Source organism: Eurytemora carolleeae, unplaced genomic scaffold, assembly GCF_000591075.1.
Source record: "Eurytemora carolleeae unplaced genomic scaffold, Eaff_2.0 scaffold2305, whole genome shotgun sequence".
Classification (NCBI taxonomy): domain Eukaryota; kingdom Metazoa; phylum Arthropoda; class Copepoda; order Calanoida; family Temoridae; genus Eurytemora; species Eurytemora carolleeae.
The window spans coordinates 1-20,619 of record NW_019398194.1 but is presented as its reverse complement, the minus strand read 5'-3'; the positions used below and the strand labels follow the sequence as shown (position 1 = coordinate 20,619).

The 20,619-nt window shown below is 32.6% G+C and overlaps 2 protein-coding genes across 3 annotated transcripts; one reads left to right on the top strand and one right to left on the bottom strand.

The window, feature by feature from the left end:
- The first annotated feature begins 46 nt into the window (after nucleotides 1-46).
- LOC111716982 (serine/threonine-protein phosphatase 6 regulatory ankyrin repeat subunit A) lies at nucleotides 47-12,717 on the top strand. Of its 2 annotated transcripts, XM_023492496.1 has the most exons (18): nucleotides 48-257; nucleotides 384-527; nucleotides 585-662; nucleotides 725-803; nucleotides 864-972; nucleotides 1,038-1,167; nucleotides 1,224-4,051; nucleotides 4,136-4,342; nucleotides 4,398-4,530; nucleotides 4,833-5,196; nucleotides 5,253-5,374; nucleotides 6,536-6,612; nucleotides 7,356-7,420; nucleotides 8,574-8,674; nucleotides 9,662-9,744; nucleotides 11,232-11,298; nucleotides 12,305-12,385; nucleotides 12,570-12,717. In XM_023492496.1, the coding sequence occupies exons 1-18, from the start codon at nucleotides 129-131 to the stop codon at nucleotides 12,630-12,632; spliced, it is 4,860 nt and encodes a 1,619-aa protein (XP_023348264.1). In that variant the 5' UTR covers nucleotides 48-128; the 3' UTR covers nucleotides 12,633-12,717. The 2 variants fall into 2 exon arrangements, with proteins under 2 accessions (XP_023348265.1, XP_023348264.1); XM_023492497.1 differs by lacking the exons at nucleotides 11,232-11,298; nucleotides 12,305-12,385; nucleotides 12,570-12,717 and adding an exon at nucleotides 10,467-10,671 and having other exon boundaries at nucleotides 47-257.
- A 1,264-nt stretch (nucleotides 12,718-13,981) lies between these two features.
- Nucleotides 13,982-19,235, bottom strand: LOC111716981 (phospholipase D alpha 1; the record flags this gene model as incomplete). The annotated part of the gene is given in 9 exon segments (XM_023492495.1): nucleotides 13,982-14,034; nucleotides 14,375-14,446; nucleotides 15,094-15,192; nucleotides 15,822-15,879; nucleotides 15,950-16,012; nucleotides 16,279-16,338; nucleotides 16,703-16,758; nucleotides 18,400-18,480; nucleotides 19,125-19,235. Coding segments are annotated over 9 exon segments (648 nt in total), but the record flags the coding sequence as incomplete, so codon positions are not given.
- Nucleotides 19,236-20,619: the final 1,384 nt, after the last annotated feature.

Sequence of the window (20,619 nt, the reverse complement as noted above, 5' to 3'; positions counted from 1 at the left end):
GATCCAGTCCTGAGAAATACCACACGGTACATATATTAGGTCTTTAGGGAAATCGCTAAGTAGCGAAACAGAAACTATCTGCAAAACATTATAACTCATATGATTAATGTTTTTTTTATTCAGCATCTATGTACTCCCGGGAGGATACTGTGAGCTGGTTGCTGGGTAAAAAAGCTGATCCAGACCTAGTTGGAGGACCAATGCAGCAAACATGTACTCATCTTGCAAGCTCTAGACATAGTAGTCAATCTTCACAAGTATTAAATAATCTAATTTATCCTTTTAAATGATTTTTCAAGTTTTGCATTGCAATCACAAGAATAATTGAACTTAAAATCTGCATTGTGTTTATGGTAAAACTGTTAAATATTTCTGTTTCTTAGGTTGTGAAAGCATTACTTTTGCATAGTAAAAAGGACATCAGATCCAAACTAGATGCATCTGGAAATATACCGTTATTCTGTGCAATAGAAGCTGGAAATAATAACACCTGTCGGGAGCTCCTTTCCCAGCTTCCTGAGGATCAGGTGGGAAACCACTTTCATAATTTTGATGATATAAAGGTAATATTTTTAATGATTTAGGTTAATATGACCAAACAACCCATTGGAGACACTGCAATGCACTTGGCAGCAAGAAAAAAGGACGCAAACTTGATCAAGGTAACCCTGGATTAATTGACTGTTTTTTCTTTCATGGGATATCTACTTTATTACAATTACAGTTACTTGTTGAATCTGGAGCCTCTGTTGATATTCAGAACACTGAAGGCCAAACAACACTACATCTAGCATGCATTCATGGTAAATTAACTTGACTATTGTTAATTAAGTTGAATAATAACATTATAAACTTTGTATTAGGTAATGAGGAAGTTGTTCGTGTATTGTTCATGGCCAGGGCAAATGCTTCTATCACAGATGTTGAGGGTCGTGCACCCATTCATTTGTGTGCTGAACGAGGTTATACAAAGTAAGATCTTTTTGAATCTTATCATAATGAATTTTTTTCAAATTCTGAAATATAATTTATTTTAGCATACTGAATTTCCTGGCTGATAAATTTAAGGCCTCCATCTATGAAAGAACAAGGGATGGCAGTACTCTTATGCATATTGCTGCTGTTAATGGCCATCCTGAAACTGCATTGGCTCTTTTTGACAAAGGAGTAAGTACTTTGTTTTCAGAAAGCCTTCAACTATTGTTACAAAAAATCTTGATTAGGTCCCATTGTTGATGCCTAACCGATTTGGTGCCAGAAGCATTCACACTGCAGCAAAGGAAGGTCATGTTAATGTTGTAAATACATTAGTGAAGAAAGGTGAGAATGTGGATGCCAAAACAGGAGATGGACTTACTCCATTGCATGTTGCTGTTGAAGCTGGCAAATCAGCAGTGGTAGAATGTCTTCTTGGAAATGGGGCAGATGTTCATCTAAAAGGAGGCAAGCAACAAGAAACAGCTCTTCATATAGCAGCAAGGATTGAAGAAGCTAAGGGAGAAAGATGCACAAAAATGCTTGTTCAATCTGGTGCTGATCCAAATCTTCCCATGGGAGATGGAAGAACGGCTGTTCACATTGCATCTTCTAATGGAAACCTTGCAGTGTTAAGATCTCTTTTACAAAATGGAGGAGATGCACAAATTTCAGACAAAGAGGGAGAAACTGCTCTGCATAAAGCATGTAAAGCTTGTAATTTTCAAATTGTTCGTGAACTGATTCAATTTATTCAGGGGTTTATTGGCAACTGCACCGACTATGTTAATAAAGTAAATGCTAAAGGTGAAACTGCTTTGCACTATACTTGTATTATATCAAAGAACTTGCTTCATTTTCCTGAAGAAGACAAGCTCATAGTTAAAATGTTGATGGATAATAATGCTGATGTAACTGTTCAAACTGTGACTGCACAAGAATCAGCATTTCATTATGTTTCTTTATCTGGAAATGCTGAAATTCTCCAAGAAATACTCAACAAAACAAATGTTGGACTCACCCAGTTAATTGTAAACAAACAAAATACACTAGGTTGGGCTCCTTTGTTAGCAGCTGCTAGTAGAGGTCATAATGAAGTGGTCAACATCCTTCTTAAATACAATGCTCGTGTTGATGTGTTTGATAATGAAGGAAGGTCTCCGCTACATTTAGCTGCTGAGTATGGTAGCATGGAAGTATGCCAACTTCTTCTTGAAAAAAATGCATTTGTAAATAGCAAGACCAAACAAGGACTTACTGCACTCCACTATGCTTCATCTAAGGGTAATGTAGATTTGATTGATTACCTTGTCAGTAAGCATGGAGCTTCTATTGAATCTCTGACAATTAAAAAGCAAACACCTATGCACCTTGCTGCATTAAACGGAAAGCTGGAGGTCTGTCAAAAACTTATGGATCTTGAGGCTATGGTTGACTTTAATGATGACTTAGATCAAAAGCCGATACATTTGGCTGCCCAGAATGATCACACAGATGTTGTCAAACTTTTCTTAGATAACCGTCCATCTCTTGTTTCTGCAACAACAAAGGATGGTAATACACTAGCCCATATTGCAGGGAAGAAAGGGTCTGTCGATGTTCTTAAAGCCATGTTTGATATTGACAAGACCTTGGTGACAAGTGCTAAAAATAGATTCAATGACAATTCTCCATTGCATCTTGCAACAGAGGGTGGTCATTTAGATGCAGTTCGGCTTATGCTTTCTAATGGAGTTTCTCCAGGGGATGAGAACAAAGATGGATTTACTCCTGTCCAACTTGCTGCAAAATGTGGCCATTCTGATGTTTTTGATGTCTTTGCAAAGTCTGGAGTTACCATGAAAAATCCTAGCTCTAAAATAGGCATGACTGCTTTACATATAGCTGCATATTACGGAGAGGAGGAAATAACAAGAGAACTGTTTAAATTTATACCAGCAGTAACAAAATCTGCTCAACCAACCAAGCCTGAAAATGCTCTTATAATGGAATTGTGTTATGAAAGTGATTTGACTCCCCTGCATCTGGCTTCTTTTTCTGGTAGTGAAAGTTGTGTTCGAGCTATATTGAACCAGCCACGAATTCAAGTAGATGGCGCAACACATCCCTCAGGATACACTCCTTTGCATCTAGCATGCTTGTCTGGGCATGTTGGTGTTGTTGGACTTTTACTTAGCCGATCAACAGATCTACTAAAAAGTGTGGATGCAGCAGGGCAGACAAGCTTGCATATTGCTGCAACCAATGGCCACTACAATATGTGTCAAACTCTGTTGGGCCAAGGTGCCAATGTCAATGCGGTTGATCGAAACAAATGGAATGCTCTTCATTGTGCAGCAAAGGGAGGGTTCTTGGATGTATGTGCACTCTTGGTAAGTACAGGAACGTCAACTACTGAGCTAACCTCTCAAGAAAAAAATGCGATCTGGTATGCATGTGTTGAAGGAAACAAGAATGTTGTTGAGTATCTCCTTCGTCATCCTCATGACACTTATGAACTACTTGAAGACAATAAGTTTGTATACAACCTCATGAAGATGGGAAAAACAGACAACCAGAAACCGATTGAAAACTTCATTTTTGTTTCTCCTGCCCCCTCTGATACTGCAGCTAAGCTTTCGGCTATTTATAGAGACATGGCTGGCACTGAAAAAGAAAGGGCAACTGACTTACTTGAAAGTGCAGATTTTTGTGAAGATCTTGCAAGGGAAATGGTAGTTCTCTCCTCCCATATTGAAAGTCCAGGTCAAATTCTGAATGCAGTTGACAATGATAACAATCAGTTCATTGATATTCTTATTGAAACCGAGCAAAAAATGGTAATATCAGAATATGTTGTTCAGCAGTATCTTCAAGAAATCTGGAATGGACAACTTGATTGGGCAACTTGGAAACTTGTTGGATTTTTCTTTTTATTTGTTTTAATTCCTCCCATCTGGTTCTTTTACAGCCTACCCATAAATTACAGGATGAATAAAATTCCTTTTGTCAAATTTTTATCTTATCTCACCAGCCATATTTACTTTGTTCTCTTCTTGTGCCTCACATGTGTTATACCTCTTCATTCAACATTCAGGTGCATTTTTTTTATAAATATAAAGCAATAACCTTGATAAATAGATAAATACAAAACTATGTGTGTAATGTATGCTTGTAAAAGGTTCAACATGTGGCCCTTCTGGTATGAAGCAATAACCATCACCTGGTATGCTGGGCTTCTACTGGCTCAGTTGACTAACCCTGGTGCCAAGGGCGGACTGGCTTGGATCAAGTCCTTTAATGTATTTCTTGGAGTTTGTGCCCTTTGTGTGCACATTGTGGCAATATTTTTAGATCCTTACTACTGGAGTCTCCTAATTTACATCAGGTAATTTACTTAGTATCTAATTCTTAATTCTTAATTCTTATCTTAATTCTTTAAGGAACCAATTTTTTGGGTTGACTCTTTTAATGGCTCTGGCTCAAATATTAGATTTTTTGGCCTTTCATCCTTTGTTTGGACCCTGGGCAATCATTATTGGGGAGCTTCTTCTGGATGTGGGTAAATTTGTAGTGGTGAGTAAAATCTAACTTAATCCTTAGAATTGTTACTGCAGCAGAATATATTAAAAATTTAGTAGGGTTTTTAATTTTATCCGGATCAATTTGGTTTTGTAAAGGCCTTACAAGTCCTTTCCTGAAGCTGTTAAGAATAATAAATATTAAACTATTGGAAAATTACGGGCAGAATCAATAACCAGATAAAGATTAAATCTTCCTCTGAGACAATACAGAAAGCTAATGTGACATCCTGAAAAAGTTTATCGGACGATTTTTGTAAGTCCTTTACAGAACAAAATTGAAACCCTATATTTTAGGTTCTGAGCTTGTTTGTCTTGGGATTTGCACTTTTAATTACATCAATGAATCAACCGTTTGGATTCCCTGGTGAATACAACAGCACCAATACCGAAAACCTTCCCCAGGATGAGTTCTTTGGCATGGTGGCCGCTGAGGAGGGGGCTCAACCTTTCATTCTCTTTCAGAAACTTTATTTTGCTCTGTTTGGAGCAGCAGGACTAGAGGATCTTCAAATGTCGGAACATATTCAACCTTGGACTACAACAGCGTTTGAGCTAGTTTTTGCATGCTACCTTCTTCTCACGGTTGTGGTTCTCATCAATCTTCTAATAGCCATGATGTCAGATACCTACGTCAGGATCAAAGAACAGTCAGACATAGGTAACATTAAACAAGTTTTATAATACATTTCATTCTTAACTTTTTTCTGTTTTAAGAATGGAAATTTGGTTTGGCAAAACTGATCAGAAATATGCAGAGGACGAATGTTGCTCCATCTCCATTGAATCTGTTTACAACTTGGATGGTTCTTATTCGTAAAAAATATCAAGATGTCAGGGTAATGAAACTACTTTTATGATTTAAAATAACTTACAACGGAAACAACAAAACAAAACATCACTTACACTGAGTTCCTCTTTCTTGTCTTTAAATGTTCAAAGTTTCCAAAGTTACGCATATAAAAAACAAAATGTGCACATTTTTTTTTGCTTAGTTAAATTTTTATTTTTCTAATATTGAGAAAGTGTCTTGTTCTTTAATTGAGGAGGTAAAGTCAATGTCATGTTTCAGCTTTATGTTTTGCTTTATATTTTCAATTCAGTAAAAAATTAGGATTTTCAATCCCAAGACTTTTGCGCTATGTTTGCGAAACAAAACGCAAAATATTTCTTTCATTGCAAAACCCTTTTATGCAATTATTAGCAAATGTAATTTAACGCAAAATTGCACTATTCCGCTTTTTCACAATCTGTTTTTGCGCAATTTTACTTTTGGGAAAAGGTAATAATTAAGAATGTTTAAGTTAAAGTTGTGTGAGAGGGGGGGGGGGGGGCGAGAACGCTTTTATATTCTTATTTTTACCAAACCGATTTCTTGATTGAAATGTCAATTATTTTAAATGATAAACATGAACAAATTTGAATTACCTTTTGAAACCATGAACTGTTGTTTCTTATAAGTAATGATTAAAGGGACTGTAAGTATAATTTCTTTAGTAACCCTCCTTGCAAAGATGGCAAAGCCTGACTCCCAACATTATCAATTGAAACCTTTATCTGATTAAAAAATACGAAAATTGCACAAAAACACGCAAACCATACTGCGTTTCATGCGCAAAAGTTCACAAAAAAGTTTGCACGAAAATGGCGCTAATTTGTTGCAAAAAATATGGTTATTTCGTGGAAACCCTTGCAAAAACGGAGAGTGTAAATGTGAAAATTAAATTACCTATTATTTATATTTCGAAATGAGTCGGTTTATGCATCTTTTAAGTGTGTTTGCACGTTTTATCTAATTTGTACTGTTTTTATCTAATTTGTACTGGTTTTATCTAACTTGTACTGGTTTTATCTAATTTGCACTGGTTTTATCTAATTTGTACTGGTGTTATCTAATTTGTACTGGTGTTATCTAATTTGTACTGGTGTTATCTAATTTGTACTGGTGTTATCTAATTTGTACTGGTTTTAAGTAAAAAATCAGATTTTCTGTACTCAAGGCTGAAAGACAAAGAGCAAAAATGAAGTTTCGAAGAGCTATGCGGGAAGAAATAATGGCAAAAGCACCAGGAATGAGGTTTGCTCTACAGTACACTTTATACATTACAGTTTAAGCGTTACAATGGTACATGTAATATTTGAACTTTACACTTTATACATTACAGTTTAAGCGTTACAATGGCACATGTAATATTTGAACTTTACACTTTATACATTACAGTTTAAGCGTTACAATGACACATGTAATATTTGAACTTTTCACTTTATACTTTACAGTTTAAGCGTTACAATGGCACACGTAATATCTGAACTTTACACTTTATGCTTGCTCTACAAAAACTTCATACGTAAGATGAACAATTTCAATTTGCACTGTACACTTTATGCTGAACAGTCTGCACTTTATACGTAACATGTACAATTTGCACAATACACTTTATGCTGAACAGTCTGCACTTTATACGTAACATGTACAATTTGCACAATANTTTGCACTTTACACTTTATGCTGAACAGTCTCCATTTTATACGTTACATGTACAATTTGCACAATACACTTTATGCTGAACAGTCTGCACTTTATACGTTACATGTAAAATGTGTACTTCACACTTTATGCTCAACAGATATAAAGAAAATGTCTATGATCAAATGTTTTGTTTTTTATTTATCTGTAAATTTTAGAATGAATATATAATTACAAATCCCTCAAATCAATAAGTTGATACCTTTCCCATTATCCTAATATCATTTATTGAATCTTTCAAGATAAAATATCAATGTTTATTTGTTTTCAATATATAGGATGAATATTTATAGATTTGTTGTGGAGGAACGGAGTAAAAAAACAGAAAAAAAGAAACCAAGAGTTATTCATGCTCTAGGTAAATAGAATAAATGAAAATATTAAAATGTACGGTTAAGGAAAACTGAAAGGGGGATAGGCTGAAACCTTAACACTTTAGGAGCCGATTGCGACCTATATTAGTTCTATCTGATGTCCCTGTATCGAGAAATTAAGATAAATCTGTGCCAACGTTATACCAAAACTTATACAGTGAAACCCTTAATAACGAATACATCGGAAGAATTTATCAAATGTCGTCTTGACAATTTTTCAATGAGTTTTTTACTATATCACGTAAATTTTAGTATTTGTGAAAATAAATAAATAGCCATGAATATGCGGAAACAGTTTTAAAGAGTTCCATATAATCATTTAATAAAAAAGCTAAATATTTGCAACATTCCATTATCAGAAAGTGAAGAATACGACATTTGATGAATTCTTTCGATGTATTCTTTATTAAGGTTTTCACTGTATATATATCTGGTGTATATATTTTAAAGTTTTAAACATATCACAATTATCAAATACGCAACGAATCTGAAATTTACGATAACCCAGAGGAGACTAAACAACTTGGATACGCTCCTGTTTTAATTTTAGCTTAATATTTTTTCTTTTTAAATAGATAAGACTAATAATATAATTGATGCGTCTGTATCACGTGACCAGAACTTCCACCAATGGCAGTGCAGTATACTGATCACGTATCTCAATCTGTATCACGTATCTGTATTTAGAGACAGTTTAGAGATCCAAATTATTTATTCATGCCACAAAAAAATCCTTAGCACTAAAATTAAAGTTTGAAATATTAGGTTGTTATAATAGACAAGTGTTTAGTTTCTTTTTAACATTAAAAAGTATCTCACAGCAATATTTCAAAATCTACAAAATTGAAATAACAAAGCCAAGACCATAATTCTTGGTTGATGTTTCTAATAAAATATTCATTAGTTATATTTCTTTATACACAATACATATATCATAAAAAGAAAGCCAAAATTATTTTTTGTTAAAGGAATCTTAAAGGTGATTCATAGATTTAAAGAGACAGCAGACGTAATTTCGAGTAACTTTTTATTTATAAAGTGGCATATCTGATTCACAACGGTACCCTGAAAACCTTTGGTTGGCCGAGGATGATTAAAAAATCCATAATTTTCTCTCTGGAAATGAGTTTTGTTTAGGTAATCTTAAATGGGGGTTTACTCCCCCTGGGCAAACTAAAGTAGGAGATGTAGAACGGATGCAGACCAAATGGGACAGAGATCATCATATTAAAGTAAAGGTAATTCTAGGAATGATGTTTTTAAATAGAAAAAAATCTAAATTTTTAACAAATTTTGAATTATTAATGATTAAACAAATCATCCTGTGAAAAAAAGGGTAAGTAAACTAGCGATGTTTTTTTTCCTTCAAAATAGATATAAATCAAACCGATGTCGTAAACCTTTAATATTTCAAACAGAGAAAATTATGTTGGATCAAGACAAAGTGATTTATTCACTTTGGGATCAAGAAGTCTAATTTTGAAATATAACATTTCGGGTTGCCAAGATATAGGGATAAGAACTTTTGTGTGTGTTAGTGGCAAAAAAACTCCTTTAGATTGACGATAAAGCTTTAAAAAATATTGTTTTTGCAATTGTGTTTTTCTTTTTACGACCAAATTAACTATTTTTGATTTGTTTTTTGCATTTGTTAACAATTCCTTGAAGAAGCTTTGTTGAAGTTACCCCCCCCCCCACTAAAGTACAAACATCAGATTAAATGCTAAAAAAACAATTAAAAAATTATTAATTGTAAAAGTTAGTCTTTTTCTTTTCTTCTTTTCTTGTTCAAAAACTAAATCTTTTGAAACCCATGTCTGTCTAGATGTTTCGTTTAGTATTTTTTTGTTCCAGTACTATACAGTCGTCGACGTATATATCATTACAATGAAGACGACTTTCGATGTAAATTTTCGATTTTGACCAAGCTCTCAAACAGCATGGCATACACATGAACATGAAAACAAAGAGAAGTTGTCAATCAAGAGCTTCTCTTTGTTTATTTTTAAACTTGTAATTTGAAAAAAGCTTGTTAGGAAGCTAAACTTAAATAAAAAAGTCGTGTTTATTTTATTGATACAAAGGTCGACCACTGTATATTTCTCTAAAAATTTAATAGCTAGTAAAAGTTCTCTGTCTCAATGCCTAATATAGAAAGAAAAAGTTTTAGAATTTTTATTTTCTAAAAAACGGAGCAAAACATGTAAACTTTCTTTTTTTTACAGGAGCAAGCAACTTTTGGTTCCAATCAAAGCCTTGAAGAATTTAGACTTCTTAGCAAGACAATTCCTTGGGCCACGGTTATAAGGTGTAGTTTGATAATACAGAGTTACCCACAAAGGATGAGACTTTAATAAAAGAAACCGCTTTAATTTGGACAATCTGAAGTTTAATCTTCATTTTCGGTCACACGAATTGTCTTTATTTTGGGTCTGAATAGACAAAAAAATAAAGCTCTAAAAGTTTAAAGGAAACCATCAATGTCAGAAAGAACTGAAAAAATTCAGTACAGTCGTCTCTGAAGTCTCATCCTTTAAAGGTAACCCTGTAGAGTGTAGATTAAGGGTGTTACATAATTTTTTGTTCCCTTATATTCATAATTCCCTGAAACCGCATAAACTGGTATCTTTCTTGCATTCAGAGGCACTATTCAAGGCAGGAGACTTAAATTTACCTTGAATTCTTCATGCTACATTTTAATTCAAAACTTTGTAGACATCAAAATAATTCACAAAATGTCATCGTGACAATTTTTCAATGGGAGCTTATGTTCCAAACCTTGCACTGGGTGTCAGGTTTGGGCATAAATATTATAATCAACGTTTCAGTAACTTTTCCTGTGCCAAATACAAATATATTAATTAAAGAAACTATTTCCATATTTAGAACGACAAGAACCGCAAATGTAACTCTTGTAATGGTTTCTATTATCTAAATTTTTGTTTGCTATAAAATGAAGCCTTAAGTATTCTAAATTGAAGTATGCGCACGGTTTTCTACTTCTTGACATAAATTGAAAAATATAAGCAGGAGCTATCTAGCTGGGAACCATTATGGGTAACATGGGTGTATTATTAAGAGCTATCTAGCTGGCAACCATTATGGGTAACATGAATGTATTATTAGGAGCTATCTAGCTGCCAACCATTATGGGTAACATGTATGTATTATTAAGAGCTATCGAGCTGGCAACCATTATGGGTAACATGTATGTATTATTAGGAGCTATCTAGCTGCTAACCATTATGGGTAACATGTATGTATTATTAGGATCTATCTAGCTGACAACCATTATGGATAACATGTATGTATTATTAGAAGCTTTCTAGCTGGCAACCATTATGGATAACATGTATGTATTATTAGGAGCTATCTAGCTGGCAACCATTATGGGTAACATGTATGTATTATTAGGAGCTATCTAGCTGGCAACCATTATGGGTAATATGTATGTATTATTAGGAGCTATCTAGCTGCCAACCATTATGGGTATTTCTAAATGTATATTTAGGATCTATCTAGCTGGCAACCATTATTGGTAACATGTATGTATTATTAGGAGCTATCTAGCTGGCAACCATTATTGGTAACATGTATGTATTATTAGGAGCTATCTAGCTGGCAACAATTATTGGTAACATGTATGTATAATTAGGAGCTATCTAGCTGCCAACCATTATGGGTAACATGTATGTATTATTAAGAGCTATCGAGCTGGCAACCATTATGGGTAACATGTATTATTAGGAGCTATCTAGCTGGCAACCATTATTGGTAACATGTATGTATTATTAGGAGCTATCTAGCTGGGAAAGGAAGAGAGGCTGAACTTAAACCTGCAACAGGAGAGGAAAAAGCTACGGTTTGTTATTTATAATAAATATTCATGGAATAACGCGTAACCACGGAGAGAGGGGGATTTTCATCCCTCAGGGGAGGAGCTTCGCAACTCTCCCTCTCAAAATTAATATTTATAAACGAGGAATTTACAGGTTAAAGACAGGTTAATATGATGAAAATGGAATAGTTTTGTCCGGTTAAGTCTCAAATATTGGAATTTTGTTCATTTTTGTTCTGCGAATGAATTTAAATTTTATTTTCTCCTGTTTTTTTTGTAATCTTTAAATTTTAGGATCTAAAAGATAACAGAAAATTAAATAAACAATTAGTGGCACTCAAATATTAGTAGAGTGTGGCACTCAAATATTAGTAGAGTAACATGTGCGATTCACAACGGTATCTTTTTAAAAAATAAATGAGATACCTATTGATTTTCACTTGTGCTATTTCTATAAAAATGACTTCAGCGAATTTATGCTGAACGAAAGAATGGAGGTAACTGCAGGGTGTCCCAAAAAACATGGGAATTCAGTGACGAATTCGATATCGTCTTTTCAAATAATTCTTTGATTTAGTGTAGTGATACCTACTGAGAAAGCTGTAATCTGTAAGAGTTTCGTCTGCTATGTTTACGTTTTGTTTGTTTATGTTTTGACTGCATACAGTTGTACTTAGTAAAACAAGAAAATTACAGTATACAAAAGAGTAAACTTGTCTGTCTTCACTGTTCATCTTGCGGAGACATTATAGACACATCTTTACAGTCTTTTACCCTTTTCATAAAATAAGCTCTAGCAGACATAAAAATATTATGGCTTTTGAAATTAGGCATTACAATGCTAATTCATAACAAAGACGATATCAAATTCGTCACTGAATTCCCATGTTTTTTGGGACACCCTGTACAAAAAACGACGCATTTTTGACCAGATGTTAAGCTGTTAAGAATAACATTGTGAATCAGACATATTCCTCTATAAATAGCCAGAATTTTATTTAAATTACGTTTTCAGATCTTTGTGTTTCAGACTGTGAATAGTATAATGAAGAGTATTGCTAATCTTAAGAATGATAAATCTGGAAAAATTCAAGCACAAAAATGGACAAAGGTGATACTTGTTATACATATTACGTATTAACGTTAAACGTTACGATTGATTTGCTATCAACTTGGCTTCTTATCCGAGCTAGGAAAGTAAGACGACTTTTGTTTTTCAGAAACTTGTTCTTAAAGACGACATTAATTATTGAACTATTTCTTTACACTGCATTCCTAACCATTCCTTTTTAAAGGTTCCGACTGAGACGAAAGCTAAGGTGATAAATAAATGGGAGGAGAAAGCAAGAACAGGATAATGAAATAAAAAAAATTTAAAAATGTCTACATCTTGTTTCATGAATCTTGTGAACCTTATTAAAATAAATATATTTCGGCACAACATATAGCTCTCTTCAATTGAGAAATAAATTACGATTATAAGGGATCAAATTCCTAAAATACTGAGAGCAGAGACACCTTACGGTAAATTATCAGCATGAACACTACAACGTATGTTAAATGAAACCTAAAATTAAAAATTCTAACAGTCAAATTAGAATAGCTGAGTGCCTAATGCTTTCGAATAACTTTAGGAGCAGTTTTATACCAATTTCTTGAGATAGTGAAATCAGATAAAACTAATATAAATTCAGCATTTCTAGTTTTTTATAACTTAAAAAATCCAACTTAAAGAGACATTTTTGTACAATTAAACGACAAATTTCCCCCTCCACACACAGTCAACCTTAGATGTTGGATGGATACCTGATTACCAATTATATTAGTCAGTGATAAACCTGGATAAATTACAAAAACAACATTCCCAGATTTAGCGCGTAAAACCTAATCAAAGGTGTGTATAGTGAATATAGAATTCAGGATTATACAATACGCTCTACTGTCTGCGAAATATGAGAAAAAATCTAGATTTTTGTTATAAAACTTATATTTTTGTTAGTTTTTATTATTTTAATCAAAATTTAAACATTGTGCGGTGTGCATTGTAAATATTTAATCACATTGAGGCTTGATTTTCATAAAAACATTAGAATTAAAACATAGATTATAATCATGGAAAATTAATTTTGTTACAAAAATATGAAAAATTGTAACCCCCCCCCCTAAACCCAAATTCCGATAGATTAAAGAACAATAGTTGTTAAAGTTTTAGGAAAAAAATTGGATATTAGAAAATTGTTAAAATTTGTAATGGCATGTTCGAGTATTCACGAAAAGGCGTTCAATAAAAAACTTGACCTTCTCCCAAACCTTGAGCATTGAAACAAAATTTGTAATCCATATCAAGCAAAGCTTTTATAGAAAAAAGAGCATCTTATAGCAAAAAAAAATATTAATTAAGATGATAAAAAAGTCTAAAAATCTTTCAGCGTGAAAATGTGCTTGCGCATAATATCTAAGTTGTTTTACATAATATTCGTTCATAAACACACATAAAAAAGTTTCTTTTTCAAAAATAAATCAACTCTTGGTGAATTGTCCTCCCTAACGCAATTAGGATTTCTTTTTTTTCGAGGATTAATCTTGCATTTCGTGGATTTTCCAACATTATGTTGTTATCTTCTCAGGAATATTTTCCAACATTATGTTGTTATCTTCTCAGGAATATTTTCCAACATTATGTTGTTATCTTCACAGGAATACTTTTCAACATTATGTTGTTATCTTCTCAGGAATCATGGCTGTCTTGGATCCGAATACCTGTAACCATTATTATTAAAAACTGTTAAAAAATGCTACAGTTTAGACCAGAACTTTGAAGACATCCACAGAGTGTTTAAAATTTTTCAATAAGTTTTATAATATTATACCTAAATCTCAGTAATTGTATACATTAATAAACACCTATAATTTCTGCGGTAACAATTTTAAAGAACTCCACATAATTTTTCAGTTAAAAACATAATATCTGCTGCATTCGACTTTCAGTAAGTTTAGAAAACGATATTTTATAAACTCTTTAGGCATCTCCGAAGTTCTGGATAAAATTTAGTAACATTAATTTTTGAGGTAAAAAATATTTGTTGAGTTTTTAACGTACCTGAGCGGAAGCAGGGTAGTCTGGAAAGCTCTTGAATCCTGGCAGATTTTCTAGTTTTCCGTCAGAGGTCACCTAAATCAATTACATTTTTAGAAACAGCAACTGACAACAAATTGGAAATATTTTATCTAATAATTGGAGATCCCGAAAAGCAGGAGCTCCGTGGCATAGTGCAACCGTCAATAATTTCGGAACTGAGGGTGGCAGTTCAAACCCTCGTCCGATGAGTGCGATCAAAATTAAATTCTAGCAATGAATAAATTACATTCCGACTGCCGGTATTGAATTACAGTTGTTTAGAATTCTCTGGTGCATCAGATTCAAACTGCTTTCAGGTATTTTAAATTAAAGCCCAGTAGTTGTGATAGAAAACTTCAAAACATTACAAGTGGCAAAATATAAACATAAAAAAAATTTTCTGTAAAATCTCTTCCTTACCCTTTAATGGCGTCTCAAGAATTTCAACATAAAAATAAGCCAAAACAGTCGATGGCAAATTATATAGAATAGAAAATTTTTGCTTGGTAAAAAATTAAATGCGTGGGCTTTCTGAACTGATTTCATAAATAATAATATTACAGCTTTTACAAGAATACTTAATTTTGTTGTAGACCATCTATTTTATAAAAAAAACTAAAGGAATAAAATTGATTAAAAAACATATAAAAGCATATATATTAATAATAAAAATGATAATAATAATAAAAATATAATATTACTTGAACTGGATAAGTGAGGAGCTGTCCTGGGGGTAGAATGTGTTCCGGGTGTCCGTACTTTTCATAATTGTACAACTCCCAGTTGTAATCTGACATCTCCTGTACATCATTACATATGTTGTACAAGTTTAAAATAAAGAGACTGTACAGTTTACACAAACAGTGATAACCAGATAACTCTGAAATAGGAAGACGACTTAAGGAATCAATTTACAACTTTAAAAATTCCAATGAGCATGAGACACAGCAATTGTGCAGATGAAACCGACCCATTAAACTAAATTATTGATTTATATTAAGTGTCTAGTAAAACTATTGGCTCTTTACATTTATATATTAAGAATTGATATAATGTCGTTTTCCTAGTCCATTTGTCATTGCATGAAAAAAAGCACTGAACGGAAAAGGTTCTAATTCTATTTATAAAATCCGATTCACGATAGTGTTGTCTGATCAATAATAGAGATATCAATGTTTTTCTCTTTGTAAATAGATTATTTTCAAATGCGGTTTCTCTGTAGAAGTGACTTGAAAATTTTTAAGATGAAAACACAGAAATATCTTTCTCAATGCTTATCATATAAAGGTTAAGAGGGTAATCACATTGCCACTCTAAAAATGGAGGGAGGACCACCAAATTTTTTTTTCAAACTCAATAAAATAAATATATTTTTTTAACAGAATCAGTTTTTTTTATAAAATTAATATTTTTTGTAAAACCAACTTGCCTTGACTTTCCTAGTACAGTCTAGGGTACCCGGGAATCTGAATACCTCCTCCCAATGCCTAAAAAACAGTCATCAATATTTGAAATTATAAATTTCAAAATTTCAGATTACAAAATACATTAACTTACTTGAGATGTTCAGCCCACAGAGACATTCGGAATACATGAACCTCTCCATACGGATTGTATGCACTAGAGAAAAAAACAGAATAATAAGCCAAAAACGGATAAAACCAAAAATATACTTTCTCATTATTAAGGTGGTTAAATGTTCAGTAAAGTAGATGTCTTCTTCATTCTTGCATTTCGTTAATATGTAATTTGTTAATTACACAAATTAGAATACAAGCAGCGACACTCATGCTTAAAAAAGAGAGCAAACTAAAATCGTAAATCATCACCTCAATTATATAAATGGTAACTTTGGTAAACCAAATGAAATCTAATAAAAAACTAACTTGTATGCAGGCTGCCAGCAACCCACGGCCATCTCAGTATCTCTTGTTCCAGACATTGATCTGAATAAAACATTTATTATGTTTTCTGGTATAATTTCCAAATCTTGGGAGAAAAAAGTTTGCAGTCTACAAATCCATTAGATATTTACTCTTTTTTCCATCCATTTTCTTAAAACAAAATTTCCGGTAAGGATCAATTTTTTAAGCAATGTACAGGGATACCCACAAAGAATAAGATTTAAAAGACGACTGAACGGATTTAATCGATCGTTTTGCTTGTTCTTATTTTGTCTAATCATAAACCTTAACCTTCAAATAATCATTTATAAAGAAATATAGGTCTTAATTTAAGTCTCATCCGTTGTGCTTAACCATTTACTTATCAGGGTTGAAACCTACACACGATTTTGTACCATAAACTTACCTTTCATTGATGTTAGCTGATCCAACAATGATATAGCTGTCATCCACAATTATCATCTGTTTACAACACAAATTCAAATCATAATATTTTTTATCTCTTAAATTCACGGATTTTTCATTCTTCAGCTTTTAAGAAATAATAAAACTTTGAATGAACGTCTATTGTCAACATTCATAGCCTTTCTAACGTAATTGTAACATTTCATTTTTATGAAGGTTTCATTGCAAAATGTCCAATTGTCTACATATAATAAAGTACATTATTACCAGATAAAAAAATAAGCATTTTTATTTTTAAGTTTTAAATTCAGGCGAATTTAAAGATGGAAAATGTTCTAGACATTCTGGGAAATACTTGATTAGAAATTATTTATGCATTCAGATTCATACAAGCAATAAGTAGTCAACATTAGTTTATTTTAAATGGAGTGACCGGCCATGTATAGAGGCTGAACTGAGTATACACTATGCAGTATTGTGGACAAATTTTTTAGGATTCATTTGAGACATATATACATAAACGTTTCCACGATGTATAATTACTAAGTTTGAGTGCAATAAAACGTTTCCACTATGTATAATAACTGAGTTTGAGCGCAAAGTCGACATTTAAAATCATGACTTTGGGTTGGTACGTTTTCAGAATCGGGTTTTTTATTATTAAATAACGACGACGAAAAAGAAAGTAAAAATTATACAGTAATCTAATTGTTAAGGAACATATTTCTCAAAAGAAATTTGTTCGCAGATTTCTTCAAATTCTTCAAATGTCGTCTTTTCAAAAAAAATTCCAGAAAATCTACTGAAAATCTTTGTGAATTATGAGAGATTATAGAAATAAATTATTGAACAAGATTACTTATTTTTTATGATAAGAGTGAGTTTTTATTTTCTTAATCTGTTCCTTTACACATAATTAGTTTACTGTAGAATTTGGTTTACATTTTTTGTCGTCGTTGTTAATAATTAAAAAAGTAACGATTCTGAAAATGTACCCACCCAAATTCATGATTTTGAATGTCGACTTTGCGCTCAAACTGAGTAAAAATACGTCGTAGAAACGGTTTTTAATGTCTCAAATGAATCCTAAAAAGTTTGTTCACAATACTACATATTCAGTTCAACCACCATAAATTGCCGGTCACTCCCTTTAAGGGCTCGTCAACTTAATTCTAATCGACCCCTATACAATAAAAATCACCTATCCTCAAAGATTCACAACTAGCTGTATACCATAAACTTACATTTCGTCATCGCCGTTAAAGAATCTTTTCGAAGGGCAAAATACCAACTAGAAACTAAAAAACCTTTTTGCTCTCAAACAAAATCTAAATGTTTCATCGCGATTTTTGCAAAAAAAAGAAAAAAACAATTTGATATTTCTTCATGTTCTTTTGATAAAATTCAGCAAATCTTAGAGACCTGGATCCGGATCTATTATTTTCCGGGTGAATCCAGGATCCGAATCTGCATCATGTTAACATGAGACAGTATAGACATTATTCTAAGTGACATTTCATTTGATAACTGACACATGAGATTTATAAAGGTAGCCTTGAAATATTTATCCTAACAGTGTCCCCTTTATTGTAATGTTTTGATTTGTTCATGGCACACTTTAACATTCAACATTTCTCTCACAATCGCTTCAGGATCATATTTATCATATTATTCATAATCATAAATTTGTTTAGTCCCCTTGCTGTGAACGTAAATCATTTGTCTTTTTGTTCTTCGGAAGGTCTCAGCCAAGGAACCAGGGGCAGGCGTGTCTAAGATCTAAACAGGGCGTGACAAATATCTTAATAAGGCGTGTTTAAGATCTAAACTGGGCGTGTCAAATATCTTTATAAGGCGTGCCTAAGATCTAAACTGAGCGTGTCAAATATCTATATAAGGCGTGTCAAATATCTAATATCTAATGTCTAATATCTAAAAATTAAGAATGTCCTTGATCTAAAATATGCGTGACTAAGATTTAAAAAACACACGTGTCAAGGTCTAAACAAAGCGTGTCTAAGATAAAAAAACGTGTCAAGATCTAGAATATGCGTGTCTAATTTGCCCCCAAAAAAGGAAGTGCATAAGATCAAAACAGAGGTGTCTAAGTAAGAGCTATAAAAAGCGTGTCCAAATAAAAAGGGCGTATCTAAGATCTAAGTTATGGCGCAGTATTTAAAAAGTACAATGCAGACAAGTGTACTGTTAAAAGTCGTTAAAACTTTTAAGATTAATTTCATAAATTCTTCCCAATTATTCCATTTTCTTTCGAAGACAGTCTGACATTGGACTACACAGTACATATAGTATAGACAATAGCAAGGCGTTTAAAACTTAAAAGCAAAATATATACGAGGACATATATTAGTGTTAGATAATTCTAACAAGATGAGAACGTAACTCACAGATTGTGAGATACTTACATCAATATGTTCCCCTCCGAGCTCTCGTTTGCCCGGGCAAAGGAAGAGAAGGTAATCGGTTGGTAGATTTCCATTGGCGGGGTTAGGACAAGATCTCAAAGCACGAACAACCTGATTTATTATAATCAATATCATTATTATCACTATTATTATCGGCATTGTTTGTATTAATTACTTGTTTAAAAAGTGCGTCGAAATTGTGTTTTTTAATATTTGTTATTATTATTCTTGTCATCATTATTTTGCATGTTAAGTGCATCGTGCATGAGTGTGTGTTTTATTATCATCAATATCATAAGCATCATTATTTTTGATGGGCATCTTACTCAGACAACGGAGGTCTGAGTCAGTAAGTAAGTTATTATTGATTATACCTTATAAATATACAGTACGTCGAAATTTAACCCTGGGTGACATTTTGTCCAGATTGACCGGTTCGGCTGTGTTCATGGTTCCTAATGATGTGTTCTTGGTTCCTAATGAAGTATTCATATTTCCTAATAATGTGTTCATGTTTCCTAATGATGTGTTCATGCTACCTAATGATGGGAATATTATTTCTAATACTTTTCTTTATTGTCACTGTCTATTTGTTCACCATTGCTATTATAATATTATGTTTATCTATCCTAACACAAACCTCTCTGTACATCATCTCCATTGTCCGCTTTTGCCAGTGAAGAATAGCTTGCATAGGAGCAGAGGTTGGATCTCCTTCAGGCCACATAGGTATTACAATATAGGCAGTAAACCTGAAATAGGTATTACAATATAGGCAGTAAGCCTGAAATATTACAATATAGGAGGTAAACCTAAAATATTATTACAATATAGACAGTAAACCTGAAGCATTACAATATAGGCAGTAACCCTGAAATATTACAATATAGGCAGTAAACCTGAAGTATTACAATATAGACAGTAAACCTAAAAAAGGTATTACAATATAGGCAGTGAACCTTTAATAGGTATTATAGTATAGGCAGTAAACCTGAAATAGGCATTACAATATAGGCAGTAAACCTGAAATATTACAATAGAGGCTATAAACCTGAAAAAGGTATTACAATATAGGCAGTAAAACCGAAGTACTTTCATGAAATAGACTGGCCATGAAAATAAAAAAATAAGAGTTATCTTTGTTTTTCTATCTAAAATTAGATTAATTTCAATTATGGTTCTCTATAAAAGTGATGAACGGATGAATACAGCATTGACGGAAGGTAATTTTGAAATTTTTAATAATTCAGGGTGGCCAAAACTTTTTTGAACAAATCCGTACAAAAATCCGTACATTTTCAGAAGAAATCCGTACAATCCGTACAATTTTCGGAAAAAAATCCGTACAATCCGTACAATTTTTTTAAAAAAAATACGTATAATCCGTACATTTTTTTAAACCAATCCGTACATTTTTTAAAAAATCCGTACATTTTTTTTAAAAAATCTGTACAATCAGTACAATTTTCGAAAAAAATCCCATTTTTGAAAAAAA